The sequence below is a fragment of the Lactuca sativa genome, chromosome 4 (genome assembly GCF_002870075.4).
Source record: "Lactuca sativa cultivar Salinas chromosome 4, Lsat_Salinas_v11, whole genome shotgun sequence".
Lineage (NCBI taxonomy): Eukaryota > Viridiplantae > Streptophyta > Magnoliopsida > Asterales > Asteraceae > Lactuca > Lactuca sativa.
In genome coordinates, this window is record NC_056626.2 from 201,337,589 (window position 1) to 201,354,027 (window position 16,439).

Consider the following 16,439-nt stretch of genomic DNA (forward strand, 5'->3'; position numbering starts at 1 on the left):
AACCGATGAAGGAACCTCAAACGCTAGTGATCAACCTGAGGAGGAAACTCCTATTAAGCCAATTAATTAGTTTGTACCTCTAAGGCGTTCCAATAGAGTTAGTGTTCCACTTGTGTTATATGGTTTCCATATAAAATCTGAGGGGGATACATTTATCAGTGATAACACACTGATAAATCTATATGAACCTAACAACTATAAGGAAGACATGGCAGGCCCCGATTCTGCTAAATGGAAAGAGGCTATGGACAGCAAGGTTCAGTCCATGTATGGCAATCAAGTTTGGAATTTGGTTGACAATGTACCGGGTCGTAAGACAGTCGGGTGCAAATGGATGTTCAAGAAGAAGACCGACATGGATGGGAAAATACACACATACAAGGCACGACTAGTTATGAAGGGCTTTACTCAAACTCCGGGAGTTGACTATGATGAAACCTTCTCACCTGTAGCGAAGACTAAGTCTATTAAGGTTATGCTAGCCATTGCTGCATTCCATGACTATGAAACATGGAAAATTGATGTCAAAACTGCTTTCCTTAATGGGAAGTTGGCTGAGGAAGTTTACATGAGCCAGCCAGAGGGTTTTGTCGATGCTAAGTACCCTAATAGAGTGTGTAATCTTGAGAAGTCCATTTATGAATTGAAACAAGCATCTCGCAGATGGAATATTTCTTTTGATGAGAAATTTAAAGAGTTTGGCTTTTCGAGAAGTGAGGATGAGTCCTGTGTATATGTCAGAGCTAGTGGGAGTATAATTGTCTTTTTGGTGTTGTATGTGGATGACATGCTACTCACAGGAAATGACATCCCAACCTTGCAGGAGGTGAAATCCTGGCTTGGGAAGTGTTTCGCTATGAAGGACCTTGGAGAAGTTGCCTACATCCTAGGGATAAGGAAATTGAGATAGGAGTAAGAGACTAATTGAACTTACTCAAAGTACCTACTTGGATAAGGTGTCGAAGAGGTTCAACATGCATAATTGCAAGAAAGGTGACTTACCGATCTAGAGAAATGCCAAACTGAGTAAAGCTCAGTGTCCGAGTACCGAGGCTAAGATAGCTGACATGAGTCGATTACCATATGCTTATGCTGTTAAATCGATCATGTATGATATGAATTGTACTCGCCTTGATGTGGCCTTTGCTTTAAGCATGGTCATTAGATATCAAGGGAATCATGGCAAGGCTCACTGGGTCTTTACACTTGGTGGGAGTGATGACTTGCGAGTGGTAGGGTATAATGAAGCCAACTTTCAAACCGACAGAGATGATTTCTGCTCTCAATCGGGCATGGTGTGTTACCCTGAATGGAGGAGCAATTACTTGGAAAAGTTCCAAGCAGGTGATTGTAGTTGATGCAATGTGCGAATCAGATTACATATCAGCAAGCGAAGCGACGAAGGAGGCGATATGGTTGAACAAATTCATTGGAGACCTTGGAGTTGTACCAACTATAAAGGAGCTTGTGCATATTTTCTGAGACAACCATAGTGCGATTTTCTTAGCCAAGGAACCAATGGATCATGGCAGGTCCAGGCACATCGAAAGGAAATATCACTTCATATGACACACGATAAAAGGACTCCCCGTGGCAAAGAGGGTATCATCAGATGAGAACCCGAAAGATCCCCTCACGAAGGGACTGAGTAGGGTAATGCATTTACAGCATGCGAGGCGCATTGGGCTGAGGGATGATATTAGTTTTAATGATTAGACAACTGATTTGAAACTTGTAATAGATAAACTGTAAATGACATTTGATGATTAAATAAAATGTGCTTTTTTATTTACTAGTATGGTACTGTCTCATGTCAGTTGTTTTCTATTGTTTAATTTTGCATGTTTTGACTTCCAGAATAATTAGATTATTCAATCTATCCACAGTTGATCATACTTTGGAAGTAGGTATTGACTCAAGACTGTCATGAATTTGGCTTGTAGATTGTCAGAAATGGTTAGACATTGCTATGACATTCATGAGTGCTCATATGGTTTGAATATTGGATTTAACCCACGCTCACTTGTATCACTTCTTGAAATTTATCTCGAGTGATCGTGAGACGATAATATCATATAATCTTCAAACCTAGATATGTGAGTTGTTGACTATGAGTTGGTCGTATATTGATGGTATGAAAACGCATTGGTAACCCGATGTTATAAAACGTGTTGTTGTGTATGATTCAGTAAATAGTTAGTACAAGCATATACTTTCAAAGTTTATCTGTTCCTTTTAGTCCACGGATGATTAAAAGCGATATGTTGGGCCCCTCAATCATTTTGTTTTGACTTATGTGATGGGCCCGACCATAACTAAATTGATGTGTTCAATTAAGTTCTATGTCAAACAAATCAAAAATCGAGAAACAAACTACTGGACAATAAGATTGACTGTGTTCCATGTGTTTGTCCTGCTGATATCTTGAGAACAGAGGATTCTATGATCACTTATCTAAAATGGTACGTCTAAGTTCGACAAAGGTATTTAAGAGCCACGATTGCTAGCTGGATCCTGAAGTTATACCTACAACTATAGTTATTAGACTTATGAAAGTGGGAGACTGTTGGATAAGGTGTCTAAGTCCATAACGAAAATTGGTATGTACTTGACCCGAGAGTAGCATGGTCCATTTGGGTTGCACTTCACCGGAACAATTTGTAAGGATGGACATTTGAGAAGAGGTTATCTATGATTTATTAATATATTATAAGTTCTAATATATTAATATGAAATCATATTATTTAATTAGTATTGATCAAGAATTAATTTGGAATTAATTTTGTGATCAAAAGAGACTAATTAAATATATGGGGATTGATTGTGTAAATCAATCATTCTTATAAAATGGGCTTATGATCCATAGTTTTTCATGTTCGGGTAAACTCATGTGGTGACCCATGGATACTCCATGGAGGTTAAAACCCAAGGAGCATGAGGAATGTGGAAAGTCAAGCACATTAGGGTTTGCATGGTGTAACCCTAATGTAGCCACACTATATATGAAACCCTTTAGCACATGAAATCGACCCTAGTGAGTCTTTGGAAGAGCATATCTGATTTTGTGTGCAAGAAACATTCTCTCAAGCCCTCCAATTGTTGGTGTAGATTTGTGGTTCCATTTGAGGCATTCACATTATTGGTGCTAGGCTCTTAAAGCATCAAGGTTTTCAACTACACTAAGAGGTATGTCATCTAACTAGATTTTTGTAGTATAGATACTCCATTGTATGCTAGTTAGGATGATGCTTTGGAATTTTTAAAGTTTGCATCTATATTAGAGAAAACATAGATCCAAAGCATCTAGGATTGCACGTACACTATAGGAGTGGTAGAATGCTCAAAACCCATCAAGAGTGGTGAGTGGTTTGGCGATCTTGGGGAAGTTTTGAATGAACCTTCGGTTGTAGCCACCAAGGCCTAAAAATTGACGAGTTTCTGTAAGAGTCCTTGGTGCTGAACAGTTCTTGATCGCCTTGATTTTGGAGGGGTCCACATGTATTCCATCTTTTCTAACCACATGTCCCAAGAAGTCCACTTCCCGGATCCAGAACTCGCACTTTAAGAACTTTGAGTACAACTTCTCCGCCCTTAATGTTTCCAAGACATGTCGTAGGTGTTAATTGTGCTCTTCCTTAATTCGTGAGTAGAACAGAATGTCGTCTATGAAGACAATCATGAACTTGTCTAAGTAAGATCGGCATACCCGATTCATTAAGTCCATGAACACCGTGGGTGCATTTGTTAATCCGAAGGGCATCACAATAAACTCGTAGTGGCCATAACGAGTTTTGAATGCTATTTTTGGAACATCCTTCTCCTGGACTCGTAGTTGATTGTACCCTAACCTTAGATCGATTTTTTAAAAATAGCTTGCTTCCTGAAGTTGGTCGAATAGGTTGTCGATTCGAGGTAGGGGTATCGGTTCTTGATGGTGAGTTTATTTAGTTCTTGATAGTCGATGCACATGCAAAAAGATCCATCCTTCTTCTTCACGAACAGGATCGGTTCTCCCCAGGGTGAGAAGCCTGGTCTAATGAATCCCTTGTTCAGGAGTTCATTCAGCTGGTTAGACAATTCTTGTATTTCTATAGGTGCTACGCGGTATGGTGATTTAGCTACTGGGGTAGCTCCAGGGATTAGGTCGATTCGGAACTCGACTTGCCGTGTAGGTGGCACACCTGGGAGGTCTTCTGGGAATACGTCGGGAAAATCACAAACCTCCGGAATGTCTTTAATGTCTTGCACCTCTTTTTTCTTGTCCACCACGTGGGCTAGGAAGGTGTGGTATTCCTTGTGTAGATATTTTTGGGTTTTGACTTAAGAAATAATTTGTAAATTTGTACTGGGTTTGTTGCCATAAATAACGAGAGTTTCACCACTTGGCAGATTAAGGCGAACGGCCTTTTCATAACACATAAATTCGGCACGATTGGAACTCAACCAATCCATGCCAATGATGATGTCGAAGCTTTTTATTATGACCGACATAAGGTCGATTTGGAATGAACAGTTGTTTAGAGTGAGGGTACACCTGGTGTATATATCGTTAGTGCATTCTGCTTTTCCATTTGCCATTTTTACGATGCATGTATCTTTTAGTGTTCCGGGGTTTTGTTTATGTACATGTTTGAATTGGTGGCTTACGAAACTCCTCTCCGCTCCACTATCAAAAAGAATGCATGCATATGAGTTATTGAGGAGAAATGTACTGGTAATCACCGTAGGATCTTCGACTACTTCTCCATGTCCTATGGCCATGACTCTTCCCACACGGCTAGTATTGGCATTCTGTGCCTTTAGGCAATCCCTTTTAAAATGTATGGTCTCTCCACATCCGTAGCAGGCTTGGCTTACCCCAGCATTAGCGTCCGGGGTGATTTGTTTGGCGGACGCTTTACATAAACGAGATGTATGAACTTTCTTGTTGCAGTGCATTTCTTGACAAGCGTCGGTGTGGTGAAAGTTGCTCTTATTGCTTTTGAGAAGGGTTCCAGCATACTGCCTCAGTGGCGCTGGAGCGGCAGGGGTAGTGGAAGCGTGAACAACCACAATTTTTTGTTTCTTCGTGGGGTCCTGCATTGGTTAGTTCTTCTTGTTGTTCTAGAACTTTCTTTTTTGTTTCCCCCTTTAGTTTGCTAGGGGATAGCCACCACAGTGCCCTGGCTGCCCCTATGGTCAATAACTCTTTGTGCCAGGTGTTTGGCACTATCAAAAGTGGAGGGATTTGCAGATACGAAATTCCCTTGAATCTGGGGGGATAGTCCCCAGATATATCTCTCCACCTTCTTACTCTCCGGGGTGACCATCCCGGGGCATAGTGTGGACAGATCGCTGAACCTGGCAGTATAAGATGCGATGTCAGAGCTGGTCTTCTTGAGGCTCCAGAGTTCCTATTATAATTTCTATAATTTGCCTCTTGGGTTGTATTCCATCATCATCATGGTTTTTAAGTTCTCCCAACTTATCGTGTTAGCCATCGGGAGTGTCAATGACTTGACTTGGCCGTTCCACCAAGTAAGGGCCCGGTCAGAGAAAATGCAAGCTGCAAATTTGACTTTGGTTGCTTTGGGACATGCACATATCTCAAAGACTGATTCAGTCTTCTCGAACCATTGCATTAGAGTTGAAGGATTTGTGTTTTCCATTTGTGAAGTCCTTGTAGGAACATTCCATTGGACGTCCCTGACTATCTTCTTGGTTGGAGTTATTAGCATCATTTCCTGCTCTTGTGGCAGTATTGGTGCTGATTTGTGATATGACAGCCATGAGTGCAGCCTTTACAGCGGCCTGGAAAAAGGCAGGATCAAATTTTGGACGTGGTGGTGTGTTGTTGAAACGCCTAGGATTTTTCCCGTGGTGGCATATTTCTGCCACAAGTTTTTATGGATGAAATGATGGTAAGTATTTAACAATGATGATAAGTCGGTTGTTATTGAACTAGATTATCAGTTCCATGTGTATTATTTCCCAAATTTAAAGTATTTGCAAGCAATTCATAATAGAAGTCTATATAAAGAAACTTAAGAAATTAATAGTAACGCTTCAAATGTAATTATGTGACTTGATCCATACCCGGTCCTTCTACAATCACTTGGTGTATGCTAGTTGTATATAACTAATATTGAATAGATCGTCAAACCTAATGGGTCTGCCCTGGAACAGGACCTAAAGCGGAACCATTATTTCTAAGTCGATAGAATCTTAATTACATACAACTTTACCGTATACACTAAGTAATTGTAAATTTACCATAAGTAATGAAAAACAATGCTATGAATTTAGTGGTAGCACCCCCAATGAAATAAAATGCATACTAATTTCATTGATATAGCTTAGTACATAGTGTTTGGATAATTTGAGCTTGAAGCAGGTCTACAATATGTCAATGTAAGGAAAATTTTCACAGCACCTAGACCCTTTGATTAGTGTAATCACTTAATCACAGGAACGAACCTACATGAAGAAAAGATTAGAATCAACGCATACTCGCAACCCTAGTTTATAACAAAAATATGAGTAGTGTAAGCACTACTCGTAGTGCATGGTATCGGTCAATCCTTGTGGAGCGGCTCTATGAGCGCGCATTGCTCTCACCTCTTCACTGTCTTCTGCTTCCTGCGTTCTGCAACCATCAACTGCCTTTCCATCATGACCTGGCGTTCCTGGGATTCTCGAACTTCCCCCCTAGGTGGCGGTGATATCCCTCTATAGGGCCTCGTTGTGATCCCTGGTTCGGTTATGATCTTCGTCTAGGCGACGAAGGCAGACTGCGGCGACCTTCGCGGTGACACCTACCTCCATGATTTGGTTGGCGGATGCCCTTGCCTGCTCACCATGGCCAGAAATGCGAAAAACTATGACATGGAGAGCCCTATCTACTGAGCCCCCTGTACTAAGGTTGTAGAAGCCTCTATCCATCCCGTAAGGAGGGCGTTGGCCCTGTTCCCTGCTCCACATCCTCAAATCTACTGTCCACTGGGGCGTCAGGCCGTGGAAGTGTCGTCCGGGGGCAAGGACAAGGGGCGGATTGTAAACCTCGGGCTCCTCATCGGAGTCCTCTTCCACGTCCTCTTCATCCTCGTCTTCTTCTGGATCCTTTTCGGACACCTCTTGGGGGTCTTCTTCAGGTTCCTCCTCCACCCATCCCCCGTTTCCTTGGTTGGGGTGATAGGGGCCTCCCGGTAAGTGGAATCCTGCCATGATATCTATGCGAGAATAGGGGGAGGGGTAAGAGACACACACAAATTTGTGCTAGTACCATAAAATACTCCTATAGTATTTTAAACATTATATTTTGATTCCTAGTGCTTTCCTTGTAGGAGTGATGGTAAGTTTTTTTAGACTTGTTGTCAACTACGACTATCCCCCGACATATGCTAGTCACTTCTCGGACAAATATAGTTGATCAGGCTATATTCATCCCAGACCCGATTTCATATCCCAAGGCACACTCACAGTGTTCAACTCATCCTTTTTACTTTTGTATCTTCCTAGTTACGACACTATACCGGCATGTATGCATGTACCTTTAATATTAGTAAAATATCATTTTTTTTAAAAGTGTAGTCATATGAAAATGTTTAGTCGGAGATTTTTAGTCCCATTGTGTTTATAGTTTGTACTTCTTATATGGTTCGATATACTTATTTCACTATAAACAATGTTTTGATACCAATCTGTCACATCCCCAAACCTAGGATTGCGGACAGGTCCGGGGGTGGGATGACTTCATGTATACTATCATAACAATGAGTATAATAGTGACCAAAGTAAACACAACCATCATAAATATAATCGGAAAAAAAAAGTTACATGGTTTCATGAGTTACATGTTTCAAAATCAATTACAATATAATGATAAAATGAATTTTCTGACGCCTTAGCGTCCCATCCTTAAAAGCTTGATAGTTACTTGTTTTACTGATTACATAAGAATACAAGTAATTTGGAAAGAGTGTCAACAATTAAGTTGGTGAGTTCATAAGCTTTTGTATGTACATTTGAAATCCTTTATTTGTAAATGTAGTGTTTGTTCTAGGAAAGTCCAATATTTTCCTTGTTAAATGAATTTTAGTCTTAAAACCCAAGACCAAATGTACAAGTATTATTCATTACTTATGATAGTATATGCACTTTAATAGTGAATAACATCGTTGGAATGTAGAAACTCCCCGTAAAATATATGTATCGTTGTTTCCCTATGTGAGTTATTCGAACCATACTAATGCCATAGATGGCCTGTTACGACGTTCTTCAAGAGTCAGAAATGTTATGAAAATTTTCACCCCAGACCTGCTGGTCTAGCTGTTGCATGCAGCTTAGATGTGGGATTGCCAGTCCCAATATAGATTTATACACAAGTATCACGCTCTCCCTACAAGAGACTTTGGTTATAATACATGACTTGGTAGGTACACTAATGTGTACTTGAAGACTTAGCTTACAAATTTGATTCAATGAGTTTATGTGTAGTGTGAAAGAAAAACCCTTTTGTAGTGGAAATGAAACCTTTCGTAGTGAGTTCGTATTGTAAATGAATCACAAACTATACTGTTATACTTTATCATAAATGATTTTAGTGATGAAAACCCTTATATGTATGATTTTTACCTTCTTATGACAATGAAATAAGAAGAAATATAATCAACATGTAATTATACTATTATTTCACACTTTGCTCAACATGATACAAAGTGTTAATGAATTTGTTAACCAATTTTCTAGTGTTAGGCTTTCTATTCCTAATCTGAGAAAAAATATAGAAAAATATTCAGAAGCCAAAATCTGAATCCGTAAACTCTTAGAGTGTATAAAATGAGTCTACTTTGTTCATAATTTTTAGTATGAATTTTAGTGGTCTTAAACCGGTGTGAAAATGTTCAGCTTCACACATTGGTCCAAAATCATTTCTAAAATGATAGAAAATTTTGTAAAATCGCCATAAATTGTAGAAAAATCGTATGAATGCATGCAAGTAGTCCTTAGAAAGATATAAACCTGAACTATTTTCATATTGAACAGTTTTGAAAAATATTATGTTTAAGATGGTAAAAACAGTTCGTGAACAGACCATAACTTTTCTGTTGAAAGCTGATGCTTAAGTTTAGATTATGTTTTGGTGTTGTAACTTGTATCCCCCCCCCCCTTAAAACTTGAAGAAAACCTGGAAATGTAGGGGTATGAACTCACCTTTTGTGATTTCTTGTGGTGGAAGGTTGAAGATGAGGAGTTTGAAGTGAAGAACACTTGAAAGATGCTTGAAGATTTGAAGATCCTAAGAACAATATGTAGATATTTGTATAAATGATTTACGAGTAGTATGGAGATGTGAAGATTATCTAGAATTTGAAAGAAGATACTTACCAAAAATGGAGGAAAACTCAAGAACACTACTTGGGAAAAGGTATCGTGGCTTAGAGAGAAAGCGAAGTTTAGTTTTGGTGAGGAGTGAAATTTTGGGTGAGAAGGAAGAAATCTCCTCAGATTGATTATATAGATTTAAATTAAGTAATTTGGATGGGTTGTTGGGAGAAGTTATTAGAAGGAAAATGATTTGACTAGTTAGAGAGTGAATAGTGACATAAATTAGATATAAAGGTGGCTTGTGTCATAACTTTATTGGAAAAGTCAAAAGTTCATTTATGTTCTTTTGATATTATCCTAAACAAAAATATGATTCATAATTAATAAATCTTCAAGATGTGGACAATATATGATTTTAGAGGGTCTAAGATGCCAAATATATGAATTGGGTAAAAATCCCACGTGAAAAACATCAAAGACGGACTCAAAATGCAAAAGTGGTAAAAAAACCGGACATGAGAAGCGAGGATGCGAACGGAAGGTACGCAGTTGAGAAGGTTCGTATCGAGAGGAGTAGATGCGAAAGTCATAGGTTCGGTCCGAAAGTAGGAGGTTCAGTTTGAGGGTGGGTCTTGTATGAGAAAGTTGGGACTGGATGCAAAAGTCGGAACTAAGTGCGAGAGTCGGAAGAGGACTGCGAAATTCTCCGGTCCGAGTGCGAACGTGGTCGGATACCTATGTGAAACTTCCCATTTCGCTGCGAGAGGAGGGTTTGGACCCAGAGTCGGAGGTTTGCATCCTAAGAGGGTTTCATGGCCTGAGAGGGTTTCGTATCCAAAGTGTTGTTTTTCATATTATCTTCCCGTTTTGAGTGATTTTCAACTAATTGAAGGGTCTGGATGGCACGGATGTTTATGGTAGAGTAAAAAGAGACTTTGAGAGAGATTTGGGAGAGATTTGAGAGAGAGAAAGGCAGAGTGAAAGATTTAGAGAGACTTTGCTTGTAGGCTTTGTTAGTGTTTTTCCCTATAGTGCTAGGATTGTAAACTCAACTATGCCTAGTTATGAGTGTTATACACCCCCGAAGGGTACGTAATAGTGTTTAATCGAGTCGTTACATCACTCGGCATGTTTAGGGTTTAGATTTTCTGAACATTTGAAACTTTCGAGTGATACTTGGTAATAAGATAGAGAGTTGTACATTAGTAAACATAGAGTAAGCCCTAACATACAAACAATAGTTGAGTTGACCGGTTTGACCCGTTGATTTTTTTTTACTTTGAGTTGACCAGAAATTGATGGTTGTCACAACTTGTAATTGATCTGGTTGTGAAACTATGTTTTTGGATGTTTTAAAAATGAAAATTTTGGTCCAAAATCTGAGGTGTTACACTTAAAATTTCAAAAGGAATTGAAAACTTAAAGTACCTCGAGATCCAAATGTTACATTAAAAGGAACCATAGAGTATCATGAATATTTGTCACCTATCAAAGGCTTCTTTCGCACAACCAAGAAAATCAAAACATGTCAACATATAAACCTCATTATTATATATGAATATTCATCGAGTTATGATTGATGTTGCAGAGGTTATTTTTCACCGTCAATCTGATATATATATATATATATATATATATATATATATATATATATATATATATATATATATATATATATATATATATATATATATATATATATATATAGAGAGAGAGAGAGAGAGAGAGACTAGTGTAATGTGATAATAAAATCCATTTTGTATTTAAGTTAATTTTATTCCTTGAGATCAATGAATTTCATTTAATATCAAGCAAGAAAGGAGAATATGGGAATCAAAAAACTATATTTTGACTTATATATATATATATATATATATATATATATATATATATATATATATATATATATATATATATATATATATTGACTTATATATTAGTTTTATTGTCAAACATGAATATTCTATATTCAATGAGCATCGTACGAAAATTCATCAGTTAGAATAGATATATGAAAATATGTGTTCATGTTAGATATTAGTAGTGGATGTTTGTATTTATGAAACTAGTTAGTACACCCCTTGCTCCTCATAAATATTTCAACACTAATGAAGCAAAATATTGGGATCCTACTCTCTGTCGATCATGATGGGTTTTGAGCCTAATAGACGATCAAATCATGACAAAAGAAACTACAATTTTTTGATTTATTGACTAGAAACATGCATATCTAACTAAAAAAGAACTATGCAATTAATAGGACATAAAATAAGTAAACATACCTTTGTGTTCTTCTTGTACTTCTTTGGTCTAGCCAGTTGATCGAACTTGAGAATCCAACGCAGAGTTCCTTTCTTGTGATCACACTGAAGACACAAAACTTCGCAGATCTGAACTTCGTTGAACACCATTAACTAGAAGAATCGATCAAATGATTTTGCGATGGACCACGACGTATGAACTGGGTTTTGGCAAAACTGGAATTTTCTTAGGGATTTGAACTTTGGTGAATGAAGAGTACTTTTCTCATGTACCAAAACCGAGTTTTGACCCCTCTTATATAGGGAGGTGAACTGGAACCCTAATGATAATTATCAAATATAGTTATAATTATTTTGACTTTTCAAATCGTTTTGGAATATTCCAAATCATTTATTTTCTATTAATTAATTAAACTATTAATTAATTAACAAAACAAATACCAGATATAAATATATTTTCAGATCTGCTTTATTTTGCTCTAGAGTGTAACCCAAAAGGGTATTGTTATTTATAGTAATATTACTGGTATGTTATTGCTATCGGCACAATTCTCCATCAGATCATTAGTAGCAGCACTTCAGTACTTAACCATTACAAGGCCAAACTTATCATATACAGTTAATCTAGTTCACGAATTTCTTCATGCTCCAACTATTCATCACTTCCAATAAGTCAAGAGAATCATAAGATATGTTAAAGGCACTATCTCATTTAATCTCACCTATAATAGACTCCTAATTCATCAATAGTTAGTTGGATACTTTGATACATATTGAGCCTGCTGTCTTGAAACACGTCGCTTAACGTATGGTTATTCCATTTTATGAGGTTGCATTCTCATCTCTTGGAGTGCCAAGAAAAAACTCACTATTTCACGTTCTAGTTGTGAATATGAATATCGTGCCATGACAGACACGAATGCATAAAGTGCTTGGATCGCCGATCTTCTACAAGAGCTCCATGCCTTGCCACCTGAGTAGCCGACTCTATTGTGCAACAACAAAAGTTCTCTTTTTCATGACCCAAAATCTTGTCTCACACAAATATGTTAAACACATTGATCTAGATTATCACTTCAATAGATAACTTGTCACATCTGGCAAATTGTACACCAAGCTTGTTCCGACCAATCTTCATATCTTCACTAAAAATTTTCTTTGTGCTTAATTTGAGAGTCTTAGTGCTATGTTAAATCTTGGTTTGTCACCTTTATGATTGAAGGGGGGGGGGGGGGGGGGGGGGGGGGGTTATTATTATTTTTTTCAATCATACTGCACCTTTATGATTGAAAGGGGTGGGGGTTAATTAATATTGTCTTTACTTGCAGAGATAATGACTAATTAAAAGGATAATATGTTTTTTGATTTGTACACTTTTGGTCACTGAGTTTCTTTTGATCCACCTTTACCCTTGAACTTGTTTAAACTATATATATCTAGTCTTTATGACCAACTATTTTGGGTAAGCTAAAAAAAGTAACTTAATAGGGTATATATTACTCTCTTTATACACATTTAGTCATTAATATTTTTTGCACATTTAGTCATTAATATATTTTTTGTGGAAAAATAAGTCATTGTTGTTTTTATACACATTAAATACTTATGACCGGTTTCTTTATATTTTTTCCCACGGTATCCTACCTAAGACAATCATTAATAAGGCGTTCAGAGCCATTGATGCTTATGGCCACAACGGCCTCGACTTCTTGTTGCTTAGTTGGCTCTTGTTGTTTGACTTATGTCTTATGTTCTAAACCTCGTAACTTGTTCATACGATGTTAGATTTTTAACGATCTTTACATCCATGTATTCATATTTGAGTCTACTACAACTTTTGTTTATATTACTCCCGTTAAAAAATAATATATTTTTACTCATGATCTTATGGCTATAAAAATCACAAGTAAAAATATATTACTTTTTAACATGAGTAATCTAAATGAAAGTTGCAGTATACTCAAATACGAATGCATAGATATAAAGATTGCTAATTATAAGATCATATGAAGAAGTTATGACTTTTAGAACATAAGACCTAAGCCAAACCATAAGACCAAAGAAACTAAACAGCCGAGATCACGGTGAGCATAAGCATCAACAACTCCGAACATCTTATTGCTTATTGTCTCACGTAGGATGTCGCAAGAAAATCTAAAATAACTTGTCATAAGTATTAAATGTGTACAAAAACAACAAGGTGTTATTTTGCAACAAAAAAATATGAATGACTAAATATGCAAAAAAAAAAATTACGGACTAAATGTGTACAGAGTGAAAAATATATATTACCCTATTAAGTCATTTTTTCGTTTACCTGGAGTAGCCGATCATAAGAACTGAATGTGTACAGTTTAAAAAACTTGAAGGGATAAATATGGACGAAAAACTTAATGACCAAATATATATACAAATCAAAAAATATATTACCATTCTAAGTCATTATCCCTTAATTTTATTTACTTTTATATGATCTAACTCCTCAACCATAGGAGTTATATGTTGTAAAGTTTGTCTTGATAATATAAGCCCCAATCGTTGATATATAGAAGCCTCAATCCTCAATCATCATTTATAGAAACAACCTCTAACTATTACTAATGACATAAGTAACCTTAAAGAAAGCTTAATATACATGAACATAAATGATCAATACTAATCTATATAACAGATTCAGCAATTTCATCAAATGTTAGGACTTGCAATATATCAGTACAAAATAGTTTATTATATGATGTATGTTATATACCATTGATATGTTAAATCAAATCAGGAAATTGAATATGCATTTGACAAAATGGTCATGACATTAAGTTTAAATGAATGATGAAATGCATCTCATTTTCCTCTGTACATTCAAAAGCTTCTTGTTAACACTTAAAAGCTTAGATCTAAAGTTCAGAACTCATGCACCACTCATAGCTTACAAACACAACAACATTCTTCTTTTTCACCTCGATCTTTAGCCTTTCAGCCACAACATCTTTAGTTTCCAGAAAGTGTTTGGACAATGGTGTTGTGCCATGGGTCCGACAAGTGTTGCAATAGGTTATCAAATGGCCCTTTCCCAGTCACATTGTGTTGAACCACGAATCCCAAGAACGCCAACATTGCCAGTCTCCCTGCAGTTATTTAGACATAGTATTAATGTTATTATTTGTACGTAAGACAATTATAAATAGATAATCGTAAATTGTAATGTGGGTAAGATAGATTTATACCATTGGCAATCTCTTTATCCTTGGCTTCAGCTGTTGGTGCAAAATTTAGGGGGTTAAATATGCCACCTGGGTACCCAACTTCGTTAGGAGGCAAGCTGTAGCTTTTAAAGATTGGATCTTGATTAACACTTCCTGGATTCTTGATGTCTTGCCACCTTCTGATCTCTACGTAGTGGAACAAGATGAACTCAATAACCAACAAAGTCGAGGACGATGCAAAGTATTCAGACTTTCCGGCGTCGTACCACTTAGGAACATTGAGTATGCCAGCGCTTGTCAAAACCTCCGGCAATAGCATTCCGGCGACACCCAACATGGCCCACCTCCCATTCACAAGCTCAGCTTGTACAAACCACTTCAAGTTCTCAGGGTCCTCTGCCAAGGCAAGTGGATCAAATCCATTATCTCCTGCAAGACTGTATACAAAAGTACGTTAATTCATGTATATAAAAATAAAAATGTTTTTTTATGAAAATTCAGATTTATTTTTTGTTTTACCTTCCGTCAAGGTAACCAGGTGAGGCCAACCCAGGTAGCCATTGACCTTTCTTGGCTTCAATCTTGAATGAGGAAGACGAAGAGGTGGCAGGTTTGACAGCCAATGCTCGGTTTAATTTTCCCTGTGATCCGGAAAGGAAGCTGGATCTTGAGGCGCATGGCCGGAAAACGGCGACTGAGGCTTGTGTGACGGTGGCCATGTTTTCCGGCGGGATGAAAGAAGGGGTTTGTGGATTGTGTTGTTGAGGTGAGTTGAAGATTTCTGTTTGTGTCACCTTTTGTAGAACTGATTTCATTGGTATTCATGTGGCTCTGGTTACATACAGTTGGGTTTTGTATATTCTGGGGATCGGACGGCTGAGATTTGGGGTCATTGGATATTGGCCAATGAAAAGCGATGGCCCTTATCCTTATCTTGGATGCCATATCTACAAATCTATTACCTTGTTCCTGTTGGGCATAACTGACTTGCAGGCCCCTTAGCGTCCTTAATATTTAAATTCTTTACTGATATTAATTATACAATATTAGAACTAAAAACACGCACACATTTTGAAGCTAGCTTTAAGCTAACATCAGTGCTATCTTTTAAAGAACAAAGATTTTACTTGAAGTTGAGTTGAAAGATCTTCAAGGGTGCACAATTCGTGTAATTATAATTGAAGATGATATATCCAATGTTTTAAAAACCGGTTTGAACCGGCCGGTCGAACCGGTTGTAACGAGAACCGGGGGAGAGAGCGGTTCAACTATCACCGGCTTTATGTCGATTTCTGAACCGGATTGAACCGGCCGGTTTTTAAGAAAACCTGGTTGAACCGGTTAAACCAAATAAAAACACATGAACAAGAACTATTTGCATAAAAAAACTTTGGTGATTTTTTTCAAATATATTTAGTTTTCTCTAAATAAAAACATATGTTAGATGTTATAATGTTTTTTGATGTGTTTGTATTCATCTAAATCTATATTTGGTTTCGTTATTATATATATATATATATATATATATATATATATATATATATATATATATATATATATATATATATATATATATATATATATATATTGACATATATGGATTGATGTAAAACACTAAAACTTATGGTTATGTGTTATTTTAATGTATTTAGATTGATTTACAACTTATATA

At 37.0% G+C, this 16,439-nt stretch overlaps 1 protein-coding gene across 1 annotated transcript; it reads right to left on the reverse strand.

The window, feature by feature from the left end:
* Nucleotides 1-14,355: 14,355 nt before the first annotated feature.
* LOC111877753 (chlorophyll a-b binding protein P4, chloroplastic) lies at nt 14,356-15,585 on the reverse strand. The gene is made up of 3 exons (XM_023874259.2): nt 15,287-15,585; nt 14,789-15,204; nt 14,356-14,689 (listed from the first exon to the last, which is right to left on the reverse strand). The coding sequence occupies exons 1-3, from the start codon at nt 15,580-15,582 to the stop codon at nt 14,553-14,555; spliced, it is 849 nt and encodes a 282-aa protein (XP_023730027.1). The 5' UTR covers nt 15,583-15,585; the 3' UTR covers nt 14,356-14,552.
* Between the last annotated feature and the right edge of the window lie 854 nt (nt 15,586-16,439).